Below are 25,982 nucleotides of genomic sequence, written 5' to 3'. Positions count from 1 at the left end.
TTTCAACGTTTATTTATTTTTGGGACAGAGAGAGACAGAGCATGAACGGGGGAGGGGCAGAGAGAGAGGGAGACGCAGAATTGGAAACAGGCTCCAGGCTCTGAGCCATCAGCCCAGAGCCCGACGCGAGGCTCGAACTCACGGACCGCGAGATCGTGACCTGGCTGAAGTCGGACGCTTAACCGACTGCGCCACCCAGGCGCCCCAGTTAAAAGCTTTTTAAAAACATAAACCATGGGAGCCAGTTCTCCGCTTTTGTGTATCCGTTCATCAGATCGTCTTCTGTTACTCTTCAATTTTTTTTCAGGTGGAGTTTATCCAGAAATTTTCCCCCAGAGAAGCAGAAAATCTGTCTCTGTGGCAATATATTTCCTTCCAGGCATTACCTGCCGAGCTTAGGAAACAAGCCGCACAAGAGGTCGTCGGAGTAGGCATTGCACGGTGTACGGAGTGGCTAAGCAATAGTCGTACTTTGGGAGAGCTTGACTCTCTGGTAAGAAAAGAATTTTGATTGATTTGGTTCATTTAGTAACTGTTTATTGAGCACGACTTAAGGCACTAGTGATGGGTTGTTAATAAGAAGGATACAGTCTCTGTCCTCAGGTTAGAAACTAGCAAGCTTTCAGATTCTACATTGTAAAGGGGTCTGTGAGAAACTTACTCCATCTTGATGTAAATTACATTGGGGGCTGAGGGTCTGCAGTTCAAGACACACTGGACCAAGATGAAACTCAGTATGAAATATTTTATTTGCAGTGATTTTGCTGACACATCATTAGATTAGACAGACATGACTCTTCTGTTTGACAAAATGCAGCCCCCATTTTAGACACACCTATTCTGAGTCTTTATGTAGTTCTTATGAGCTTTATGTTCCCTCTTAATGAAACGTAAAAGAAGTTCATCTAGAAGAAGTAAAAACTACACGATTTTTTAAAATTGAAAAATTGACTATACTACATGTGGTTCAGTTTTCCAGTTCAGTATCATTTTCTCCTCATTTAATTTATTTCATCCAGCAAACATACTTTGAACACTCTTGTGTGCCAAGCACTGTTCTAGGCATTGGGGATAGAATAGGGAACAAAACAAAAATTCCTGTTCTCATGAACTTGTACTCTAACTCAGCTGTGGACAGTAAAATAAGTAATGAATATATTTGTAAATGTTTTAGATTAGTTTGGGATAAGTGGAGAAAAGTCAAGCAGGGATGGGGACAGGATATTCAAGGGGCTAGGGGTCTATTTGCAATTTTAAATTGCGAGGTCAGGGTTTTTTCAAGGCTTAGATCTCCACACTGAGTGTAAGTGTTCTGACACTCTGTTCTATTCATGGCACTTGATGATAATGAAGTCTAAAGGAGCTGAGGCCCCAGAGGTTATGAATAACTTATAACTCTGCATAAAAACCTGTGTCAAATTTGTATTCTAAGACCCAGTGCCATCTTTTCAGCTACTTCATTAATACATTTTATTAAAAAATAATTTTAATAAAATAAAATTTTATTAAAAACAATTTTTTAAATTATCAGGATAATTTAAAACATATATTAAAGGAAATACAAGTTTTTATTTGCATTTATTTGGAGATAACTTTGAAATACACAGGAGTAACTTAGATTGTTCAGGTTTTACATTTATTGTGCACTGATTTTTGCAGTTGAAGATAAAAAATTTTTTGGAGTAGGCAAAATAATGCACCTGTTTTCTAAACTTGAATATATCTTTGCGCTGACCAAAACTTTATTTCAGCAGGTCATTTTACATGCTTATTTGTAGAAGGAAATAGGTAAATCTTAAATAAAAAGCTGTGTGCTAATCCTTCAAACTTAAATGTTGTTGAAGTATAATGGGTTAAAGGCATTGTTACTAATCATTACATGCAGCCCACTGCACTCCTGGCCAGTCAGAGAGAGAGATTCCATATATAGATAAGAGCAGATCCGGATAAGATGGTTTTTAGTTTCAAGTTCTAGATAGTGTACTTCTCAAGTATTGTATTTGTTTATTGAATGCAGAGTGTTGTTGAGGAATTTTAAAGATTAATTATGAAACAACAGCAATAATAAAAATCTAGTAATGGTAAAAGATTGCTAGGTGCATCATGTGAAAAAAATAGAATCTGTAGTTGATGAATATTACAAAATTAGCTTGATTATATGGACAGTCTGTATCATTGTATTAAAATACAATGCTGTTTCCATTTTGATATTAAACTTTAACCTAAAAGGAAAAAAAATATGTAGAAAATGAAGCAGATGTTTGTCTATAAGGAAAATTATTTTTAATAAAATGTATTAATGAAGTAGCTGGAAAAGATGGCATTGGGTCTTAGAATACACATTGGCCACGGGTTTTTATGCAGTGTTACAAGTTATCCGTAACCTCTGGGGCCTCGGCTCCTTTAGACTGGGATCTAACCTCAGTTCTTTCCCTCTGTCTCCACTTACAGAACACACAGCTTTCTGCTTTGCTTGCTGTGTGTAATTCTGCTAGTGAAGCTTTGGATATTGCACAGCAGACTGCAATTCTGGAAATCGGGAGTCAGCTTTGGGCATTTTTAAACACTACGCTGGTAAGGAAAGCAGCTGATAATTTCTCTGGAGAACAAATAAAATACTGAAAAAAGAATAGCACCAAAATTTCCCTGTAGAGTGAAATGTATGTAATTTCTTTAGGTGCTTGATAGAACTTAAAATACCTATTTGTGCTCTTTCAACCAGTTCTTTTTGAGTGTCACAGGATTCCACTAGTAAAACTAGAGCCTAGTAGAGTGACTGACAGTCCAGCTAACTATTTTCATGACCATTTGGACCCTATTAAAAAAAATCAAACCCTTCTTGGTATTGTTTCTCTTTGTTGGGTTAGTATATCCTGTTTCTGTGGTTCTGGGGTCTTCCATGAAATCTTTTGGGCAGTGGAGAGTGACCTGGCCTAAAGGCAGCAGGGACAAGTGGATGGCTATGGCTGCTTTGTGTTCCTCTTCCCCAGCGATGGCAGAGGCCAGGTGACAGACTAGAATTGGGATGATGGGTGTCCCACAGATGATTGTGGTTTCCAAATGACATTTAGTTTAAAAATCTAAATAGGACATTTGTTTTCTTTGAGTAGTGCCAGCTGCTGGAAGCTGAAGGCAACATTCACACTTTTGGTAAATAATAGAAATGGTTTTGCAGATAATGTTTTATCATTAAAATTTACGTATGGTTAAATTTCCCTTCTTTAGTATTTTAACTTCAGGAAGTGCTTTCCCCCAATCCTCACAAATCATTCAGTAAATATTCATTGAGGATCTCTCTGCTGGTGATCTAGCTTACCATATCATGATAGAAACCACAGTTACAGAGAAGAGAAATGGAATTTCTGGTCATGTGATCTTGAGCAAATTATTTAACCTCTCTGCCCCTTTTTCTTATTTTTTGGTAAAGTGAGGGTAGTAAGAGCTACTCTTACTTCATAGAGTTATAAGGTATATGTGAGGTAATATAAAACACTTAGCATATTGCCTAGTGTATAATAAATGTTCATTAAAAGGTAGCTATTTTCATGTAATTGAAAATTTTCACCAAAATTATTTTGTTTCTTTTTTAAGGTAACAGGTCAACCTTATGTTCAGCAGACACTTAGCCTTTTACTTTCACTGTTGGGATTTTTCATTCAAACTCTAGATCCTCATCTGATAAGTCAGGTAAGAACAGTGAACAAATTGTTGATCCTTTGCTGAGGAAATTATTGAACTGGTATGACCTAAAATAGCTTTGTAGAAACAGCCCTTTTTAGCGATTTGTTGCTCAGTTTGCTTGTTCCCCCTTTCCTGCTGGATTGAATGTAAACGTCACAGGTTTGCTTTATCTTAGGGCGGTCCCCTCATTTCTTTCACTCATCCAGTAGAGTATGGTTAGGATACAGGCTGTTGGTTCAGCCCATATCTGTTCTTCCCTATCTCCCTGATGCCAAATAGTCCAAGCTTTAACTGCCCCAGAACATCCCTGAGGCCAGGAGTCATAGCTCATGTGTGAACTTTGCATGCATACCGTGCTCAAATGCATTTCAGCAGCTGTGGGAGTGCGGAATATAAGCAATGTGGACTTAGGGACCATCTTCACGGTCTCTTTGAAAGCATGATTCTGACGTAAAGGACTACTGAATTTTCTCTCTGGCCCCCAGCCTGCATGGCTGGAGCAGGCAGGACGAGGTCACTGTCGGGGGGATCCTTTTGATGCTGCCTAGTCACTGCCTGCCTTTGGCGTTTCTAAGCCGATACAGAGAGGAGACGGCAAAAGGCCTCCGTCTTCTCTGAAATGATTCAGAGCCTTTGGAATTAGTCCATCTTGGACAGAACTGATCCCCCAAATCGAGAGTTGGCTTAAGCTTACAGGCACATTAAGAAATAAACAGTTACGAGGTAAAACTAGTCATTCCTTGGAGGAGGATGGAAGGAATAATACCTTATCACAGGACCGTATATGCTGGAAAGCAGAACTACTAACACTTTGTTTTTTAGTAGCTTGGTTAGTGGTTGTGCACATTCACAACTTGGCATTAACAAATACATACTAATGAGGTGCAGTTTTAAATTACATATTTATAAAAAATTACATATTTATATATGCATAATATGTATATGTGTATGTATATGTGTATATATGTACATATGTATATGTATTATATTAAATATATGTATATATGTATTATAGTAAATAAATTACAAATTCTATATGCAGAACATGGATTAACTAAATTACAGAGAATGAGAATACAGTAAAATCATTGACTCAGACTTTGTGGATTCTGAAGTTTCTAATAATCTTTTTTGAAAAATCAAATATGGATAATTTTGATAGAATTGTGTCTACCTTTAAAAAACCCACATAACTAAAGTTCTAAAATTTCAGCATAAGTAAATTTAGGTGTTGCTTCTTTTATAGGAGACTTTATCTCTGTGTTCCTTTAAACCAGGGATTGGCAAACTATGGCTTCCTGGCTAGGTTCTCCCTTCCTGTTTATAGGACAAGAGCTAAGGATGATTTTTACATTTTTTTTTTTTTTCAACGTTTATTCATTTTTGGGACAGAGAGAGACAGAGCATGAACGGGGGAGGGGCAGAGAGAGAGGGAGACACAGAATCGGAAACAGGCTCCAGGCCCTGAGCCGCCAGCCCAGAGCCTGACGCGGGGCTCGAACTCCCGGACCGGGAGATTGTGACCTGGCTGAAGTCGGACGCCTAACCGACTGCGCCACCCAGGCGCCCCTGATTTTTACATTTTTAAAGGTTTGTAAAATAAAAACTAAAAAACAAAAAAAAACAAAAAACAAAGAGTATGCAGCAGGGAACATACTACCTACAAAGCCTAAAGTATTTACCACCTGGCCCTTCATAGAAAGTTTGCCGATCCCTGCTTTAAATAATGAATTTCCGTCACTATAATTTATAATACAGAACAACTATTAAGGATTTGAAAGGAGAGCACTGGTATGTAGTTTTTCAGGAAGATACTTTTTTATTTTTAACAGCAGTTGGGAGGATGAATACTGTAATAATTGGGTCAGGCATTTGTTTTTCTTCAAATTCCACTTGTGAAGTGTAGGCTTTGTTGAGTGTTCAGCTGTCTTGGGTTTTGTTGTGTTTTCCCTTCCACACATCCATCAAAATCTTACTCATTAGGTCTCTACAAAATACTTGTTTTCATTTCTAACTGTTGTTTGGTCTTTGCCACTTTAGGTAGTAACTTTGCAGACCTCACTGCTTAAATTAGAGCCTCCTGACCATGTTTGTTTGGCAGTGCTTGATTTTGTATCTTCTCTGGGAAATTTCTTTATACCTCAAGCTATCCAGGTAATATTCTTCATGCTTTTGTTCCCCAAATTCCTTTAATTCTTTTGTTAACAAAATCTCTGTAAGAATTAGTAAAATTTTCAGGCTTCTGATTTCTGTCTGAAATTCTGTGGATTGTTGACCATGAAAGTTGGGGGGGGGTGTGTATTTTGTGAAGAGAGGATGACTTTGTCAAAATAGAACTCATTGTAAGTTTTTTTCTTTTTAGAAAAATAATTTTGACATACAAATAATTTAGAGTTGGCGGTAGCCTGAGAGTCTCATTCCAGTTGGCCTTTAGTACACAATGTCTCTGAGGAAGGCAGACATTTGTCTTCTAGGGAATAGTATATAATGAGGAAATTGGGTAATTTATCAAACTGTATATACTCTTGGTTTTATATCCATGAAAAAGAACTTGATTGTTAAGACAATGTTTTTGAAAATGTTGCAAAGTATATATAATTGGCAAATGGATATTTACTTATAAATTGTACTGCAGGGGTCTGACAATATACTACTTAATTTCCAGATACAACCTCCTAAACTGAATTTTGCCTTCCTTATTACTGTGGTCAGTCTAGATAGTTGGCTTTTTTCACGTCCATGGGTGATGACAACCTTGTCATGTAATTGGAGCAAAAATATGATGGATGTTATCTCAGTAGATATTAAAATCTTTGCAATAGAAACATTTAACTGGCTAGTTTCTAAAGGGCTCTTTTTTGCTCACAAGTAAATGGTATCATACTACTTTCACCACGCAAGGTTATGTTTCATGAGAGAAAGGTAGATGTTGACAGCTTCTTTTATTTTAACCTCTGGACAGAAGTATCCAAAGATGTTTGCATTCGAGCTGTCTTTTTAGCATAAGATAAATTCCGCACTTGATCTTAGCCAAAAGGCCGAGAAGCGATAGCATAAGATAAATTCCGAAATACTGTCTCTTTCATGAATAGCTATGCACCCTGATGGGCCCAGATGCTGTGGAACAAATGGTTTATTAGCAGAAATTATATATTCCCCGGAGCAAAGGCCTGAAAAATTTGGTGGATTCATCAGCATATAAGAGCCTTTAAAGCCAGGAGATGACATTTTATTCAAGAAAAATATTGCTGAGTTTTTGCTGTGTGTCAGGTGCTGTTTTAATCACTGGGGATTCATTAATGAACAAACTAATAAATATCCACCCTCAGCCTGTCGGAAGGCAACTAAGAAGGAGTGACGTAGCATATGAAATATTGTATGTGCTCTGGAGAGAAAGAAAGCAAGGGTGGGAAAGAGAGAATGTGTATGTGGTACAGTTTTAAACGGGTTATTGGCAGTGGCGTCCTCACCGAGGTGAGCTGTGAGTAAAATCCTGAAGCTGAGAGAGCAAGCCATGCGGGTATCTGGGGGAAGCGTCCTGCACTCGGGGGAAATCGTAAGCCTGATCCCTCTTGAGAGCGTGTCTGATACGTGGAGGGAAGCCAGTAGAGCTAACACACCGGTAGTGGGGCTTTCCGGGCCATTGTAAGGACTTCAGCCTTTACTCCGAAGGAAATGAGAAGCTGTTGGAAGCATTTGAACAAAGGAGTGACATGACCTAACGTGGATTAGTATGTGCTCACGGGGACAGAATTAAGGAAACCTGACATTAAGAATAGTGAATATTGGAGGGCCTGGATGGTGCAGTTGGTTAAGTGTCTGACTCTTGATTTTGGCTCAGGTCATGATCTCACGGTTCATCGGGCTTCCTGCTGACAGCATGGAGCCTGCTTGGGATTCTCTCTCTCCCCTCCCTTCTGCCCCTCCCCTGCTCACTCGTGCTCTCTCTCAAAATAAATAAAGAAGAGTGAATGTACTCTACTGAGATTTTCCTCTAATAAGATTTGGTTCTCTTTGTAGGACAAAATTCTGCCCAACCTATCTTCTATTTTTGCCTTACTGTTAGCTGACGGGAACTGGATACTAGAACAACATACGTTAGAGGCGTTTACTCAGTTTGCCCAGGTAATTATAAGACCAACCTATCATAGTGACCTCCAAAACAGTTTAATATTTGCAATATTCTAAAACATTCTAGAAACACTTATTGAGCTACTTTTGATCTTGGTCATTAAAATTTTCTGCTGGAGGAAGTATTGCTAACGATCTATTTTACAGGATCTAAAAATGAAGCATAGAGAAATGAAGGGACTTTCCTAAGGTCAAGGGTGGTAACAACCAGAACCGAGCATTCAGACCAGGCCTACTAACTCGGACACTGTCTTCCAGACAGTATTTTTGAGTTTGAAATGAGTAACACGTTTCATCTCAAACTATCGTAGGAGTTAGGGAGATAAACACAGAGCCCCGCGAGCTCAGGTCCATGGAGAAGGTGAGCCTTCTTGCCTGTCACTGTGCAGTCACCCCTGTGCTCATAAGGGGCCCAGAGACCGGGCATAGGTGACTAAAGCTCACAGTGCCGTGCCCGTGCAGAACGCTGCATTGTCCTGAGGTGCCCTGAAGGGACTGTGAGCTGACAGTCTTCTAGGTGTCCTTGGATAGTTTTCTTTTAAAATGCATTCTTAAGTTGCTCTTAAAACTCATGTATTTGTCTTTGCAAGTTGTTGAAATATATTAAAATCGATCTCGTTTATCAATCTTTTGATAGGGAACAAATCATGAAGAGATAGTCCCACAGTGTCTCAGTTCCGAAGAAACCAAGAACAAAGTTGTATCCTTTCTCGAGAAGGTATTTATTTATGTAGATCAAAATAGTGGGATCACGTATTTTGTCATTTTTTAAAATTGTATGATTGTAACCGACTTAAGTATCTTCTTAAATTGTTCATAGTGCTCAGCACACAGGTGACACAAGTTAAACAGCTGGGGCCAGATGACAGGTCAGAGACCGGGCGGAGTCGCTGTGAGTTCAGGCAGTGAGAGGACCGAGGGACCCCGAACGTTACCCTCCTAGATTCGCATGGAGAACCGGGGGCCTGAGAGGCCGCGTTTACTCCTCTCATTTACATAGAATTTTACACGGCTTTCCTGCGCCAACAAAGACCTAGTTTTCCAAACTGTGACATTTCTAAAGCTGTTTTTAATAGTTAGAACCCAACTGTTGAGTCATTTGGCTCCCATGTCTGTGCACACCTTGGAGCTTCTATGGGGGCAGTTCTGGGGCATAAGGGGCTAATTGCAACACCAGCAGAACATTAAGCCACAGATTTAGAAGACCAGAGAAAGTGCATTACGCTCAACTAATTTTTTTTTGTACCACGCCCATTATTAAACTGGGCCATGTGGCTGTTTATACGCACGTATACCTCACACATCAGCTGGTGAAGTATGTGTGTACGTGTTGTTTTTACCAGTTTCTCACCCTGTACAATGAAGGTTCGCAGACTATCAGTTTTTCCTGGAAAGAAGACACTTCGGCTTTTCTGTAGGGAAGGAGAACACTGGAGAGTGATTTTATCCAAATCACACGAAGATGGTGCATTTACAGATGAGTCCACCTTCCAAAACCTGCCTAGCTCACAGGCTAAGCCAGAATAGTTTAATACTGGGTGCTTACACACACATGCACGGTGTCTTCTCATTTTCTGAATATCACAGCATTTTCTGTTAGAGAATGCTTGGTGTTTACTTGATTTTTCACGATTTGTGGCAGACTGGGTTTGTAGATGAAACCGCGGCTGCCAGGGTGGAACGTGTGAAGCAGGAAAAAGCCATTTTCTGGGAACGCTTTGCTAACGTCGCTGTAGAAGAAGCAAAGTGGTCATCTTTACAGGTATGGACTTTATAGTATGGGTCAAGCTTTAAGAGAAATTCTGCCCTTCTTACTGATAAAAGTGAAAAAAAAACCAGGATGGTTTCTGGCCTCCTATTGAATATCAAAATATCACATCGGGGCACCTGGGTGGCTTAGTTGGTTAAGCGACCAACTTTGGCTCAAGTCATGATCTCACAGTTTGTGGGTTCGAGCCCCCATTGGCTCTGTGCTGACAGCTCAGAGCCTGGAGACTGCTTTAGATCCTATGTCTCCCTCTCTCTCTCTGTCCCTCTCCCACTCAAGCGCTCTCTCTCTCTCTCTCTCAAAAATAAGCATTTTTAAAATATAATCAAATAGATCTAGAAATGTAAAATTCTGTTTTACAGTAGCTGCTCTTTTAAAAATCACATTTCTTCTTTCCTAGCAGGCTCCACACTGTCAGCACAGAGCCTGGTGTGGGGTTTGAACCCACGAACTGTGAGATCATGACCTGAGCCGAAACCAAGAGTCGGACATGTAACCAAATTGAGCCTCCCAGGCACCCTTGCAAATAAGTTTTAACATCATACTATCCCTACTCTTTCAACAGGACTTTCAATTGTTTGTAGTAACTTTTGGGAAAGTTCTGTATTTGTTATCAATGAAGTGACAAACAGTAGTTTCTGAACCACGGAAAACCAATGAACTCACCTTCCAAAATGCTTAGGCTGATCCCTTGCTTCATTCATCAACCCAGCCGGATAATTCTGGGCAGTGTCTAGAAATCACATCTACCTATTAAAAGGCAGAAATCTGATACCCCTAAGGATATTCAGAATATTGTTTTGAGCACTGATATACACATGTATATAGAATCGCAGTCCAAATGAACGATATTCTGGTGAGTTTAGTTATAACTTTTGTAAAAAGAAAAGTTTGTTTATAACTAGTTTTCAGGAAAGACTTAGTTTTACAGATTTTAAGCCTGAAAGTTACATATCAGTGTAAATAAGCCCCCAAGAATTTATTATGACCATGGGGCCCTGGATGACTCAGTTGGGTGTCCGACTCTTGGTTTTGGCTCAGGTCACGACCTCATGGTTTGTGAGTTCAAGCCCCACATTGGGCTCTGCACTGACTTACGGAGTCTGCTTGGGATTCTCTCTCTGCCCTTCCCCTGCTTGTGCATGTTTTTTTTTTTTTCTCTCTTGAATTTATTATGACCTTCCTTAGGAAGGCCGTGATCACAAAAGGTGGCTCAGCTCCAGTTCCCACCCCAGTGCGGTGATGCTAAAAGCCTGACAGTTTCTGGAATTGGCCGTAAAAGTTTCCCAAAGACCACAGCTCTCCTCATTTATAAACTTAGCATTAAAAAGTAAACTGGAACCGTTTAGAAAATTCATACTTGGGGCTTTTTTGTCAGGACAGATTGCAAGATAATCCCAAAGAAACTCACTGGAAGTGACTGGATGAGGCAGGCGTTTCTCTTACTTTCCTTGGGCCCTAATGTTAGTGGAACTAACCAGAAATGCCTTCCCAGAGTTTTCTAGGTGATTGCAGGGGTGGTGGTTCCCTCCTCCCCTGGTGAACCAATGACTAAATAAAATTAGCACATAAAACTTCACTGTTTCAGAACTCCAGAAAGAAAGTTCTTTATCATCTTTGAGACGGGTATCATGGCATTACTTATCGCAGGTTTTTCTCATTTGCCAGCCTTGCGCAAAAAGAGCCCGTCGTGAGCTCCCTGCAGAAGAAGAGTGCGGGTCAGCACTACAGGCGGCGTCCGTGGCCTTGGAGGCAGTGGAACTATTACTCCAGAAGTCTCCTGCTCCAGACTGGCTTGTAGTGAAACTGGAGATGCTCCAAGAAAGGATGGATAGGCTAAAACGACTTGTACTCTCAGGTGGCCCCTGAACGGACTAGACCGACCCGCACCCCCCGCCCCCCAGAATCATCTTTGTCAGCCTGCTCTGTGTTTTGTAAATGAATGCACTGATGGAACTATGCGTTTTCTAGCACATATAAAACAACTTTTGTAAAGTTGAATCTAGCGAAAATAGTCTTTATTGGACATTTAGAGAACAGGTCGAGGGGGGAGGTTTCTCATGAAGAGCTTTGGTACAACGTGATACATGTGGAACAGTCAGGAACTGCCCAGGTCCCCACAGGGCCCCTCACTCATACATCTGTAAACAAATAAATAAGCTGCCTAAGGAAACCTCAGCAATCTAAAATCATTTATATACTTTATAGCTAAAACTTTTTCAGTAAGTTGTATCTCGTAGTAAAGCTTACTCTTCTGTTAAAGAAATGGCACAGAATTAAGCTAATCAGCTTGAATTTTTGTATTTATTTTCTTTACCTCTGGAATTGTCCTGGAAAACAAGCAGTAAATTCAGCCTTTCCACGGCTGCTTGCCCTTCACAGAAACTGGCCTCAGGCAGATGCGCTCAGGCCCCTCCACAGGACCGGTGCTGGGGCGCCCGCCGCCACTCGGGGGCTCACGCTTCAGTTGGCACAGGCGGGGAAAACGGTGCTTCTGGGTTTTCCGGTCTGCAGAGCCCGCTTTTGAGGTATTAGTTGGATTTTTTAAAGAAATCCTTTGCCCTAAAGTTCCGCCCGTTGTCACCAGTTGTGATCTTCCCAGTTCAGCTCCCCTTCGTCTCCCCAGCCTTCGGACTCTCCCTGCAGCAAGATAAAGCAAACCAAGGGCAGCCTGCTGAAACCAGTCATTTCCGAATCGAAAGGAGCCTAACGCTTGCCTTTCGACGCCAGAACAGACTTCCTCGTGCTCAGTACACTCCCTCCCTCCCTGTGAACAGGAAGCTGAGGGGAGGATCGTTTTGGTTCCAGAATCATAAAGCCGCAGCTTTGTAAGATAACCTCCTGAGGACCGTATCAATCCAAAATCAATCTGAAGACACCCTATTCTTGGCTTAATCCCTCTCCCCATAAAGAGATTATCCTGGTCATAACCAGTGGCTAGTTAAACACTTTGCTGAGCACGCTACATCCTTCTGGGGCAGGAAAGCCCTCGGGTACAGGAACTGCCCATATCCTCATTTTAAGCAGCTGTGCGCGTCAGTCGCTTCCCTCCCTGGGAAAACGGCAGGCGTGACAAACGAGACCGGGCAACCGGCACGGACGAGGACACCCTGACGCTAGCGACGCGATTTACCGATCCTCACCTCGGTAAGGTCTGCTGCAGCGAATTTCGAGGAAAACTGCATCACTGGTGGGACGTCATCCTTGCCGGAAACCATCATTTCTGTCCTCAGTTCAGGCAAAATGAGAATAGCAGCCGAAGGCTTAATTTCTGGGATCATATCCGCAAACCAGTCCAACTCTGGATCTCGTACTGGCTTCTTTTTCACTTGAATGGTGAACTCCTCTCCTAAACCCAGTTCAGATGGAACCTTAAGGCGTCCTTCTGGTGACACTTTTGGGGGCTCGGTGTGGCCTGGGTCATCCCTGCTTGGCGCAAGACCGGCCTTCTGGCACAGGCCGGGTTTCGAAGGCTTGGGCTCTTCAGTGAGTGAAAACAAGGCAGGAATGGGCTCAGGTCCCCCTGCGGCCCCAGGTCTCACAGTGGGGACTCCTCCTCCTGCGTTTGTTTCACTGTCTAAGCTGCTGGGCTCAAAGTCATCCCATGACGCCTCCTCCGTGTTCAAGTTAGGGAGCGGGGACGTGGAGGCATCGCGGGGTTCCGCGGGACCAATCTGTATGCTGACAGCTTTGTTTTCAGGCTCCTCCGGCTCGCTCCAGTCGGGCCACTCCTCAGACTTCTTAGAACTTGATGGGAAGTTTTCACGGTCTCCTGAGGTACTTTTCACATCGGAGAGTCCGTTCATGGGGAATTTGATAGGCTGAGAATATTGATCACCTGTGGGGATAAGTACAAAAGTTACCCTCATAAAATGTTAAGAGCAAGCCATATATTTAGGAAAAGGTTAACACGCACACAAGGTCTGGCTCTCATTTCATAGAAATATCCAGGCTACTAAACTGTAGCTACAAAAGAGAATCCCCGCAGAACGTAACAGAACTAAGTTACTCAAATGCTTAACCCGAACTCAGGGAAGCACACCAAGCAGCAGGCGGAGCGTCCGATCCTTTCCCAGATGTTCAACGTTTGTTGGCGTAACTGTCTATAAACAGAGAGAGGTTCTAAGCCAGGCAGTGTCACCCCCCAAAAAGTGTCATGTGCTCAACCGGACATACCCTCATTTTAAAGAGATTTCTCAAACGTGGGCAAGGCCGTGGAGTCTGGTGCAACGCGGCCGGACGCTACTCCTAACGCTTTCCCAAACGTAACCACGCCACTCTGTCTCTCACAGAAAACCTACTGCCATCTAACAAAACTGTCCTCCTCGGACCCAATTTGGAGAATGCTGCACTGAAGACCCATCACCAGCTCTCCTCACCAGTCACGAAGAAATGGTCGGTAGGTACCCTGTAGTCCAGGAAAAGCAGATGAGACCCCAGCTGACTACAAAGTCCGAAGTGATACGAGAAATCAGCCTCAGTATTCCCAAGGTGCCCTTAATTTTCAGAATTTAAAACTTAATACTCAGGAAAACATTCATCCAAACAGTGGAAAAGCTACATAAATTGAGTATTTCTCCCTGTCTGTGTAAGAGTATTGGAACAATCGCTCTGCACATGCTTCTTGCTGCTGGGTGTGCTGCCAGAAAAACCCCAGAGGAGGGGTTCTCCAAGATTGGCGCATCTGAGCCTGCTGGCTACAGATGACGACGTACATGGGACAGCATAAAGATACATAAAAACTCCCCAAAGTAAAAGGGCTAAGAAATTGCTTCTTGTTCTAACAGGGTAGGTGGGCAACAGTTAAGAGAAATGGGTGTATTTAACACAGACAAAAAGAGAAGTTGCAGGAAGAGAGCATCTTCAAATATCTGAAGAAACACCTGTTACGGAATGGACGCCTGTCCGGGTGTTTACGGACGGGCTGAGTGTCTAAGTGGCGGTAAGGGACTCGAAAGGATTCAAGAGCTAGCTGAGAAGCTGGATTAGACAGAACCTTTAGGATACCTGCTTATAAGAGTTAATGGCTCTTGAACACTTTGGTGATTTAAAACCATAATTGATTCTACTAAGAATAAAAGTCCGAGAGTACAAGAACGCCAGCGTGAATGTACTTAATGCTACAAAACTATACAGTTAAAATTGGTAAATTTTATGCTATAGACATTTAACTTCCAATTGGGGAAAAAAATTGTTTCCAGAAAATGCTGTCTTTGTTTACCTAAAAGTTCATACTCCACAGTGGACATTGGTCAAAAGTTTCCAGCAAAATTTCTGGCTTAGTACTTCCTCTTCCTGGAAGGGCCTGGGGTAAGTCATCACAGTGAGGCCTGCCGGGCCCTGCAGGGTCTGACCTCTACAAGCCCAGCACCTTCTTGCTTGCTTCTGCTACCTTCCTCCCCGCGAGGGCCTACCAGTGTCTCTTACCAATGTTCCCTTCTCCAGTTCTCTTCCCTTTTCATAAATCTCACTATTATCCCATATTCTTAAGACTGACCATATAGGTAAACTGCAAGGGAGCAGAAGGAGGAAAACAAAAGTCCAAGGGTACCCTCCTATGGACATGCTCCTCCCCAGCATTCCCCCATGTTGTTCAGAAGAAGGTCCACTCTTAACTATAAACTTGAAATGCGTCAAAAAATGAAATGCAGGCAGTCACCAGGGCTCGGCAGCCATCTTGGATGAAGAGCTTAGCTAAGTCACTGAAAGGCTTTAGAAAAATCTATTTTAATAAAAATTCATCCCGGGGCACCTGGGTGGCTCAGTCGGTTAAGCGGCCAACTTCGGCTCCGGTCATGATCTCACGGTCTATGAGTTCTAGCCCCGTGTCGGGCTCTGTGCTGACAGCTCAGAGCCTGGAGCCTGGTTCGGATTCTGTGTCTCCCTCTCTCTGACCCTCCCCTGTTCATGCTCTGTCTCTCCCTGTCTCAAAAATAAGTAAAACGTTAAAAAAAAAAAAAAAAAAAAAAATTCACCTGTTCTACTTTGGTGCCTTTTTGGTTTCTTACTAAGATTATAGGTCAACAGTTTATAGAAAGTCCACAATTAGGAAACTGCATCCAATAAATAAAACAGATTGGAGTGGGGACTCAACATGCAACAAAGCTGCCCTCGGAGACTGATGCCCCCAGCCTTATCCCAAAACTGCATCCCAAAACCCTTCCTCCCCTACAGATTCCTCTGGTATGAAATATAAATAAATCTCTCATTTGCTGTTTGGTGTACTCTGCTTGAAAACAAAAAACAAAACAAAACTACCTGGTACCACACAGACTCCATTCACTCAACGTGCTCCAAACATATCCTAGTCAGTGAGGGAGCAGCTTTGTCACCCTCTTCAAGTTCCTGACTGACAATGATTTATTTCATCAGCACCAAGAAGAGTTGGACCTATCAAAACCTCAGGAAGCCAGCGTTGCTTTAAAAACCCTCCTGGAACCACAAGGAGATACCACCTCCCCCCTGTCAGAATGGCTAAAATGAACAACTCAGGAAACAACAGATGTTGGCGAGGATGCGGAGAAAGGGGAAGCCCTCTTGCACCGCTAGTGGGAATGCAAACTGGTGCAGTGCTCTGGAAAACAGTGTGGAGGTGCGTCAAAAAGCTGAAGATAGAACCACCCTATAATCCAGCACCTGCACTACTAGGTTATTTATCCAAAAGACACAAAAATGCTGACTCAAAGGGGCACATGCACCTCCATGTTTACAGCAGCGCTATCGACAATAGCCAAAGTATGGGAAGAGTCTTAAATGTCTATTGACTGATGAATGGATAAAGAAGGTGTAGTAAATATATACAACGGAATATTACTCAGCGATCAAAAGAATGAAATCTTTTTGGAAGTAAAGTATGCTAAGTGAAATAAGTCAGAGAAAGGCAAATATCATATGATTCCACTCATGGAATTTAAGAAATAAAACAGATGAACATAGGGAAGGAAAATAAGATAAAAACAGAAAGGGAGACAAACCATTAGAGACTCTTCAATACAGAGAACAAACAGGGTTGCTGCCAGGGTGTTGGGTGGGGGGAGGGGCTAAATGGGTGATGGGCATGAAGGATGGCACTTGTTGGGATGAGCACTGGGTATTCTATGTAAGTGATGAATCACTAAATTCTCTTCCTGAAATTATCATTCTACCATATGTTAACTAACTTGGATTTGAATTAAAAAATTTAAAAAATAATAAAATAAAATAAATAAAATAAAATAAAATAAAATAAAATAAAATAAAATAAGAAATTCTCCTGGCAGGAGAATTAGAGAAAAGTCTATCTGATAGTTTTTCTACTGTAACGGTTTCTGTGCTAATTCACCATCCGTGAGAACTGAATCAGAGATCTGTGTTTCCTAACAAGGTCACCATCCTATTCAGGGTTGTATCAAGGAGCAAAGAAGCAATGCCGTTGATATAAAATTTTTATTCTTGACTTTTTACAACCTATAAAGCCCAGCAATTATTGCTACGTGCCATGTAATATCCAATTGGAATATGCCAGAAATAAGTATTTCTTGAAGTTCTTAAAAATCAACAGCTACTTACCTAAGAGGCCATCAAAATCAAAAGGACTTAAACATCTAGTGTTGTTAAGAACTGCTACAACCTTTAGAAACTGACAGAGAGTATCCATAAAATTTTAAATATATTCTTTGACCCAGTAAGTCTACTTGTGGGACCTTATCCTCTAGCAATAAAAGGCAAACTACATCAAGATACAAGTACAAGGACATCTACTGCAGCAATGTAGTGGTTAAAAATCCAGAAATGAAAGCAATATCCATCAACAGGGAAATCACTAAATGAAATGTATTCAATGAAATATTAGGCAGCTGTCAAAAAAGTGACATTTCTACATATTGACCTGGAGACGAGTCCCTGAAAAGGCACTACATGAAAAAATTAAGTTGTAGAATTGGGCACAGTATTTTCTCATTGTTTTGTTAAAAAATCTGGTATGTGGGGGTGTGTGTGTATACACAGATACCTGTGTATCTTTATGGGCCTAAGAAAAGGAAGAAAAGATTCCCACTAAACTATTAAAATTGATTACCTTATACACCCAGAAGGAACCGGGAGAGGGAAATTATGCTTTCTTTACAGTTGTTTCTATCCTCTGACTGAAGACAACCCACCTGCCTTACTTGTATAATGTTAAAAATTTCATTAAAACAACAATATTTAAAATAAAAAGCCCATTTAATCATTCTTACCTTCTGGGGAAAGGTCCACCATTTTAGTAAAACTTGGGGCTGTGCGTTTGAAGATCTTGGTTCTTTCACCTCCCACAACCACCTCTGGTCCAAGTAAGGACACCAGCACTGCTAGGCTATGAAGAGTAATTGCCACAATGGAATCACTGGTATCACGCAGGCCCAGCAAGACCTAGGAGTAAATCAGGTGGTAAGTGCACACGACCACACGGCCTGTCTTTTTCCCCATAAACCAGCACCTGGGCTGCAATCAGACCACGCTTGTTCAGATGACTTCATTTCTTACACGCGTGCTCTGAGTCGGCAGCTGTCAAACTACTGGTGGGCAAGGCCCAATAGGTCCCCCTCCCAATCAATCACAGACCCACACGTTGTAGAAAACACAATAAAAGCAAAAATAAATCTATTGGAAATCGCATAAAATTATTGTGTTGAATTGCTATGAAAGGTTCTAGGCTTGTTCATGATGCCTGTCAGCTCCCGCCCCAGGACCAAAGGCAGCTGAGTGCTCTGGAGATCTCCAGTCTCTTAAGCCGACAGCACCCAGTACTCCCAGGAGGCCTCCCAGCAAATACCAACCAGGCCTGACCCTACTCAGTGTCAGATCGGCTAAGACGGGGTGTTCAGGGTAGTATTGCTGTAGAGGATTTTCCAAATTCTTGGGAGAATCTAAATGCTCCAATCAAAAGACGCCGAGTGACAAGAGTCCATAACTGTGGCAGAGGGGCTAACTGCAGACACCTAGACTGACCAACCGTTTAATTTTTCTAGTTTCTAGTTTCCTCATTTATCTAAGATCAAGACTTCCAGCAAGACTAAGATGATGTTCAGGTCCAATGCTAACAAATCAGGCACGTTCTCAGAACAAAGCTGTACAAATAAAGTGTTTCTTTCACAAATGATGAGAATTCCATCAAGTAGGCTAACTACAATAACAAACCACCCAAGCCACAAACCTCAGTCATCCTCAAGCCTCTCCTCTCTCGTGAGCAGCTGCGTCCTACCCTTCTACCCTTTATGTGTCCCTCTCCCATGACCACTGTCATATGTCCCCCAGACATTGCCTTCTCTTAGCTGGACTATTCTAACAGCCTCCTACCTCCTCTCCCCTCCTACAGTCCATCTTCCACACTGCTACCAAAAGGAACTTTCTAGCACACAAAAATCGGCCAGGCTATTCCCCTACATAGGACAGAACTCCAGTGAGAGTCTTCACGGTCTTTCACACGCTGAAAACCTACGCATTCTTTGACCTCAGCTCAGGGCCAATTCTGAGACGTAGGAGGACTCCTCTCAGAGGGAGGATGCTTCGTCCCTCGTCTATATGTCCAGAGACAACTACATCAGGGTAACAATTACTGCTACAAATGTAAGCACCAAGTGCCATGTTGTGCTGCTTGACCCTAAAGCCGGCCAGGCTCCCGTGGTCCCCCAGTATCCATGCCCTATGCAAACCCACACTTAATGAACCTCAGCTGACTTCTGTGACTCGCTCAAACCAGGAGAACATAACAGAAGTGACACTGTCCACTCCTAACCTATGCCTCCAGAAGGCTGCCCTGGCACTTCTGGTAGCCCCGGGCAGCCCTGTAAGGAGTCCACCACCCTCGCTGGAGATGGGACGGAGGGGAACAGAGGCCCCGAGACATCCTGAGACCACGTGGAGAGAGAGGCCCAGCCATCCCCTTCAAGGTGTCAAGGAACCGTTTTGCGTGAGTCAGCCTCAATGGGCCCCAGGGGACTGCTCATCAGCTGACATCATGTGGAGCAACAGAATTCCCAACCTGAGCCCAGTCAATGCAAAGAATTCCGAGAAAAAAATGACTTTGGGGCACGTGCATGGCTCAGTCAGTTACGCATCCGACTTCAGCTCAGGTCATGATCTCATGGTTCATGAGTTCCAGCCCCACGCCGGGCTCTGTGCTGACAGCTCAGAGCCTGGAGCCTGCTTCGTATTCTGTGTTTCCCTCTCTCTCTGCCATTCCCCTGCTCATGCTCTCTCTCTCCCTCTCAAAAATGAGTAAATGTTAAAAAAATTTTTTTAAATAAAAAAATGTTTTAGGTACTAAGTTTTGGGGTGGTTGTACAGCAACAGGTGACAAACACCTATCTTTCCCACCTCCCAGCTCCTTGAAAGTAAGGTGTGTTATATACCCCTACAGCCCCAGGACCTATGCACAAGATCTGACATAAAACCAGGCCTGACAAATAATTTATAAATAAATTAATCTCATAGGAAAACAAATTATTTGAAAGATACCACATAGCTGACAAAATCTTTTAAAACCTCATACTGAGGGAGGGGCCAAGATGACAGAACAGCAAGGAAAGTTTTTTTTGTGTCTCTTGTCCCTGAAATGCAGCCGGATCAACACTAAACATCTTGCACACATAGAAAACCGATTTGAGGGTTAACAAAACGATAATACGCACAACCTGAACCACAGAACTCAGCAGGTACATGGTGCAGAGAGGTGACCTGGGGGAGAGAGAAGCCACAGAGGGCAGGGAGCTGTTTTTGCTCGTGGAGAGAAGAGTACACAAGGGACTGAACAAAAAAGGGGAGAAAGGAGAGGGTTTAAATTCCATTAAGACTCTAAAAAGGGGGAGTGCAGAGTCTGAGGCTCCTCAGCTCAATACCTGGCGGTGCTGTGGTGGGAAGGGTGAATCCCCAGGGGCAGAGAGTGTGGCCCGAGGATGCCACGGGCCACAGAAGGAGAGGTGGTTCCCCTGCTGGGAGGACATTTGGTAGAGGCTGTGTGGCCCCCACACAGGCAAAGGTGCCACCGGACCCTGGAGAACCACATTCACTGGAACAAGGATGATAAGGGGGAAGCCTGGTGCCAGATGTGCGTTGTGATTTTCCATAATCACTGAAATGCTGCTACACAATCACGTGAACTTTTTCTGGGGCAGGTGGGCACCCGGCCATTACTTGGTGAGACCCTCCCCGAGAGGGTCAGAACAGGTCAAAGCCGAAGTCCCTCAGAAGTGAGGGGATGGGAAACACAGCCACCATCTGAGATAAAACTCAGGAGGAGGTGCCGCTTGGCAGCCTGATGGCTTGGTCAAGAACAGTATAAAAGCGGGGAGTGGACAGAAGTTGGAGACAAATGAGGCTTGATTGCCAGTCGGGAAGAACACAGAGTTCTGATACTAGAGACAGGGTGAAACCGGGTAGCTGGGTTATGCCACTTTCATCTCACCCGCACATGCGCATACATGCCTACGTGCGCCAAAACAATCCTCCCCAGTAAGTGAAGCAGTGCCACCTAGTGGAGAATGGAGCCGTTACACTAAGCCTTGCTCAAAAGGCAACCGCACATTTGAGGAACAACAAAAATCTCTCTGCCTGCTTAGTTTATGCACTACAAACTTCACAGTTTGACTTTTAGGGGAAACCGATGTAATTTCAATCATATTTTAGTCTGTTCACTGATCCATCTATTCAATTTTTTTTATTTTTGAATAAAGACAAAACATTTATTTTTGTTTTCCATTTTTATTGAAAAGATTTTTAACTTTTTTCTACTACGTTTTTTTAAAATTTTTTAAATTCTATTTTACTTCCATCATTTCATTTTATTCTATTTCACTGTATTCATTATATCTAATTTTCAAACGTTTTCCTTTTTTTTTCTTTTTTCCTTTTTCTTTTCTTTTCCTTTTTTCTTGAATCTACCAAGCTCCTTTAAACAACCAGACCAAAATACACTTAGGATCTAGCATTATTTGATTTTTTTGTGTTGTTTTTACTTAAAAATTTTTTTTTTACTGATTCCTTTTCTTCCTTCAAAATGATGAAATGAAGGAATTTACCCCAAAAGAAAGAATAGGAAGAAATGACAACCAGGGACTTAATCAACAAAGATACCAGCAAGATGTCTGAACCAGAATTTAGAATCACGATAATAAGAATACTAGCTGGGGTTGAAAACAGATTAGAATCCCTTTCTGCAGAGATAACAGCAGTAAAAGCTAGTCAGGATGAAACAAAAAAATGCTATAACTGAGCTGCAATCTTGAATGGTTGCCACGGTGGCAAGGATGGATGAAGTAGAGCAGAGAATCAGTGAGATAGAGGACAAACTTATGGAGAACAATGAAGCAGGAAAAAGAGGGAGACTAAGGCAAAAAAGCACAATTTAAGAATTAGAGAATTAGGTACAAGGTTTATGTGAGCAAATCATAGAGGAAAACTTTCCTAAACTGGGGAAAGACACAGACATCAAAATCCAGGAAACACAAAGGGCTCCCATTAGATTCAACAAAAAACTAACCATCAACAAGGCATATCATAATCAAATTCACAAAATACTCAGACAAGGAAAGAATCATGAAAGCAGCAAGGGAAAAAAAAGTCCTTAACTTACAAGGGAAGACAGATCAGGTTTGCAGCAGACCTATCCACAAAAACTTGGCAGGCCGGAGAGGAGTGGCAGGATATATTCACTGTGCTGAATTGGAAAAATATGCAGCCAAGAATTCTTTATCCAACAAGGCTGTCAGTCAAAATAGGAGAGATAAAACATGTCCCAGACAAACAAATATTAAAGGAGTTTGTGACCACTAAACCAGCCCTGCAAGAAATTTTGAGGAGCATTTTGAAGGGAAAAAAGATGAAACAAAAAACAAAAACAAACAAACAAACCAAAAAGACCAAAAACAACAGACTAGAAAGGACTAGAGAACACCACCAGAAACTCCAACTCTGAACACAACATAATGGCAATAAGTTCATATCTTTCAGTACTCACTCTAAACGTCAGTGGACTAAATGCTCCAATCAAAAGACATAGGGTAACAGAGTGGATAAGAAAACAAGACCCATCTATATGCTGTTTACAAGACACCCACTTTAGACCTAAAGACACCTTCAGATTGAAAGTAAGGGGATAGAGAACCATCTATCATGCTAATGGTCGCCAAAAGAAAGCTGGAGTAGCCATACTTATATCAGAAAATCTAGACGTTAAAATAAAGACTGTAACAAGAAATGAAGAAGGGCATTATATCATCAAGGAGCCTATCCACCAAGATCTAACAATTGTAAACATTTATGCTCCAAATGTGGCAGCAAACAAATACATAAATCAATTAATCACAAACATAAAGAAACTCATTGATAATAATACCATAAAAATAGGGGACTTCAATACCCCACTTACAACAATGGACAGATAATCTAAACAGAAAATCAAAAAGGAAATAATGGCTTTGAATGACACACTGGACCAGATGGACTTAACAGATATATTCAGAACATTTCATCCTAAAGCAGTGAAATACACATTCTTCTCCAGTGCACATGGAATGTTCTCCAGAATAGACCACATACTGGGACACATTTCAGCCTCAACAAATACAAAAAGATCGACATCATACCATACGTATTTTCAGACCACAACGCTATGAAACTTGAAATCAACCACAATAAAAAATGTGGAAAGATAACAAATACTTGGAGACTAAAGAACATGCTACTAAAGAATGAATGGGCTAACCAAGAAGTTAAAGAGGAAATTAAAAAGTACATGGAAGCCAATGAAAATGGTAACACCACAGCCCAAAACCTCTGGGACACAGCAAAGGCGGTCAGAAGAGGGTAGTATATAGCAATCCAGGCCTTCCTAAAGAAGGAAGAAAGGTCTCAGATACGCAAACTAACCTTACACCTAAAAGAGCTAGAAAAAGAACAGTAAATAAAACCCAAAACCAGTAGAAGACGGGAAATAATAAAGATTAGAACAGAAATCAATGTTATCGAAAAAGAAAAGAAAACAAACAAACAAAAAAGAAAACAGTAGACCAGATGAATGAAACCAGGAGCTGGTTCTTTGAAAAAATTAACAAAATTGATAAACCCCTAGCCAGTTTGATCAAAAAGAAAAAGGAACCAAATAAATAAAATCAAGAATGAAAGAGGAGAGATCACAACTAACACAGCAGAAATACAAACAATAATAACAGAATATTATGAGCAATTATACACCAATAAAATGGGCAATCTGGAAGAAATGAACAAATTCCTAGAAATATATACACTACCAAAACTGAAACAGGAAGAAATAGAAAATGTGAACAGACCCATAACCAGTCAGGAAATCGAATTAGTAATCAAAAATCTCCCAAAAAACAAGAGTCCGGGGCCAGATGGCTTTCCAAGGGAATCCTACCAAACATTTAAAGAAGAGTTAACACCTACTCTCTTGAAGCTGTTCCAAAAAAATAGAAATGGAAGGAAAACTTCCAAACTTTTTCTATGGAGCCAGCATTACCTTGATTCCAAAACCAGACAAAGACCCCACTAAAAAGGAGAACTACAGACCAATTTCCCTGATGAACATGGATGCAAAAATCCTCAACAAGGTATTAGCCAACCGGATCCAACAATACATTAAAAAATTATTTACCACGACCAATTGGGATTTATACCTGGGATGCAGGGCTGGTTCAATATTTGCAAAACAATCAATGTGATACATCACATCAATAAAAGAAAGGACAATAACCACATGATCCTCTCAACAGATGCAGAGAAAGCATTCAACAAAATATAGCATCCTTTCTTGATAAAAACCCTCAAGAAAGTAGGGACAGACGGATCATACCTCAAGATCATAAACGCCATATATGAAAAACCCAACGCTAATATCATCCTCAATGGGAAGAGAAACTGAGAGCTTTTCCCTTAAGGTTAGGAACAAGACAGGGATGTCCACTCTCACCACTGTTATTCAACATAGTACTGGAAGTCTTAGCCTCAGCAATCAGACAACACAAAGGAATAAAAGGCATCCAAATTGGCCAGAAGGAAGTCAAACTTTAATTCTTCACAGGTGACATGATACTCTATATGGAAAACCCTTAAGATTCCACCAAAAAACTGCTAGAACTGATCCATATTCAGCAAAGTTGCAGGATATAAAATCAATGCGCAGAAACCGGTTGCATTCCTATACACCAAGAATGAAGCAACAGAAAGAGAAATCAAGGAATTGATCCCATTTACAGTTGCACCAAAACCCTTAAGATACCTAGGAATAAATCTAACCGAGGTAAAAAATCTACATACTGAAAACTATAGAAAGCTTATGAAAGAAAATGAAAAAGACACAAAAAAATGGAAAAATATTCCATGCTCCTGGATAGGAAAAACAAATATCGTTAAAGTGTCAATACTACCCAAAGCAATCTACATATTCAATGCAATACCTCTCAAAATAACACCAGCATTCTTCACAGAGCTAGAACAAACAATGCTAAAATTTGTATGGAACCAGAAAAAACCCGAATAGCCAAAGCAATCTTGAAAAAGAAAACTGAAGCTGGAGGCATCACAAGCCCGGACTTCAAGCCGTATTACAAAGCTATAATCATCGAGACAGTATGATACTGGCACAAAAACAGACACTCAACTCAATGGAACAGAATAGAGAACCCACAAGTGGACCATCAAATGTGTGGCCAACTAATATTGGACAAAGCAGGAAAGAATATCCAATGGAATAAAGACAGTCTCTTCAGCAAATGGTGCTGGGGAAACTGGACAACGACATGCAGAAAAATGAACCTGGACCGCTTTCTCACACCAGACACGAAAATAAACTCAAAATGGATAAAGAACCTAAACATAAGACAGAAAGCCATCAAAATCCTAGAGGAGAAACCTCTTTGACCTTGGTCACAGCAACTTCTTACTCAACACGTCTCTGGAGGCAAGGGAAACAAAAGCAAAAATGAACTACTGGGACCTCATCAGAATAAAAACCTTCTGCACAGCGAAAGAAATAATCAGCAAAACTGAAAGGCAACTGACAAAATGGGAGAAGACATATGCAAATGACATATCAGATAAAGGGTTAGTATCCAAAATCTATAAGAACTTATCAAACTTAACACCCAAAAAACAATCCAGTGAAGAAATGGGCAAAAGAAATGAATAGGCACTTCTCCAAAGAAGATATCCAGATTTGGCCACTGACACATGAAAAAATGCTCAACTTCACTCATCATCAGGGAAATACAAATCAAAACCACCATGAGATACCCCCTCACACCTGTCAGAATGGCTAATATTAACAACTCAGGCAACAACAGATGTTGGCGAGGATGCAGAGAAAGAGGATCTCTTTTGAACTGCTGGTGGGAAGGCAAACTGATGCAGCCACTCTGGAAAACAGTAT

The 25,982-nt window shown here is 41.5% G+C and overlaps 2 protein-coding genes across 17 annotated transcripts in view; one reads left to right on the top strand and one right to left on the bottom strand.

The window, feature by feature from the left end:
- The window catches only part of CC3H1orf112 (chromosome C3 C1orf112 homolog), a 45,112-nt gene extending 33,531 nt beyond the window's left edge, over positions 1-11,581 (top strand). For all 3 annotated transcript variants that reach the window (XM_045452971.1, XM_045452970.1, XM_045452969.1), the window contains 8 exons: positions 308-493; positions 2,452-2,574; positions 3,592-3,687; positions 5,722-5,835; positions 7,702-7,806; positions 8,450-8,530; positions 9,455-9,574; positions 11,249-11,581. In XM_045452971.1, coding sequence (XP_045308927.1) covers positions 308-493; positions 2,452-2,574; positions 3,592-3,687; positions 5,722-5,835; positions 7,702-7,806; positions 8,450-8,530; positions 9,455-9,574; positions 11,249-11,449 — 1,026 coding nt within the window. In that variant the 3' untranslated portion in view covers positions 11,450-11,581. The remainder of the gene's footprint in view (positions 1-307; positions 494-2,451; positions 2,575-3,591; positions 3,688-5,721; positions 5,836-7,701; positions 7,807-8,449; positions 8,531-9,454; positions 9,575-11,248) is intronic.
- SCYL3 (SCY1 like pseudokinase 3) overlaps positions 11,582-25,982 on the bottom strand; it is a 41,995-nt gene continuing 27,594 nt past the window's right edge. For all 14 annotated transcript variants that reach the window (XM_045452979.1, XM_045452981.1, XM_045452985.1 and 11 more), the window contains 3 exons: positions 17,797-17,968; positions 12,724-13,418; positions 11,582-12,220 (listed from right to left, as the gene is read on the bottom strand). In XM_045452979.1, the coding sequence (XP_045308935.1) occupies positions 12,161-12,220; positions 12,724-13,418; positions 17,797-17,968 (927 nt within the window). In that variant the 3' untranslated portion in view covers positions 11,582-12,160. The remainder of the gene's footprint in view (positions 12,221-12,723; positions 13,419-17,796; positions 17,969-25,982) is intronic.

This window comes from Leopardus geoffroyi, chromosome C3 (genome assembly GCF_018350155.1).
Source record: "Leopardus geoffroyi isolate Oge1 chromosome C3, O.geoffroyi_Oge1_pat1.0, whole genome shotgun sequence".
Taxonomy (NCBI): domain Eukaryota; kingdom Metazoa; phylum Chordata; class Mammalia; order Carnivora; family Felidae; genus Leopardus; species Leopardus geoffroyi.
Note: the sequence above shows the minus strand (reverse complement) of the source record. Positions and strands in the feature narration are given on the sequence as shown.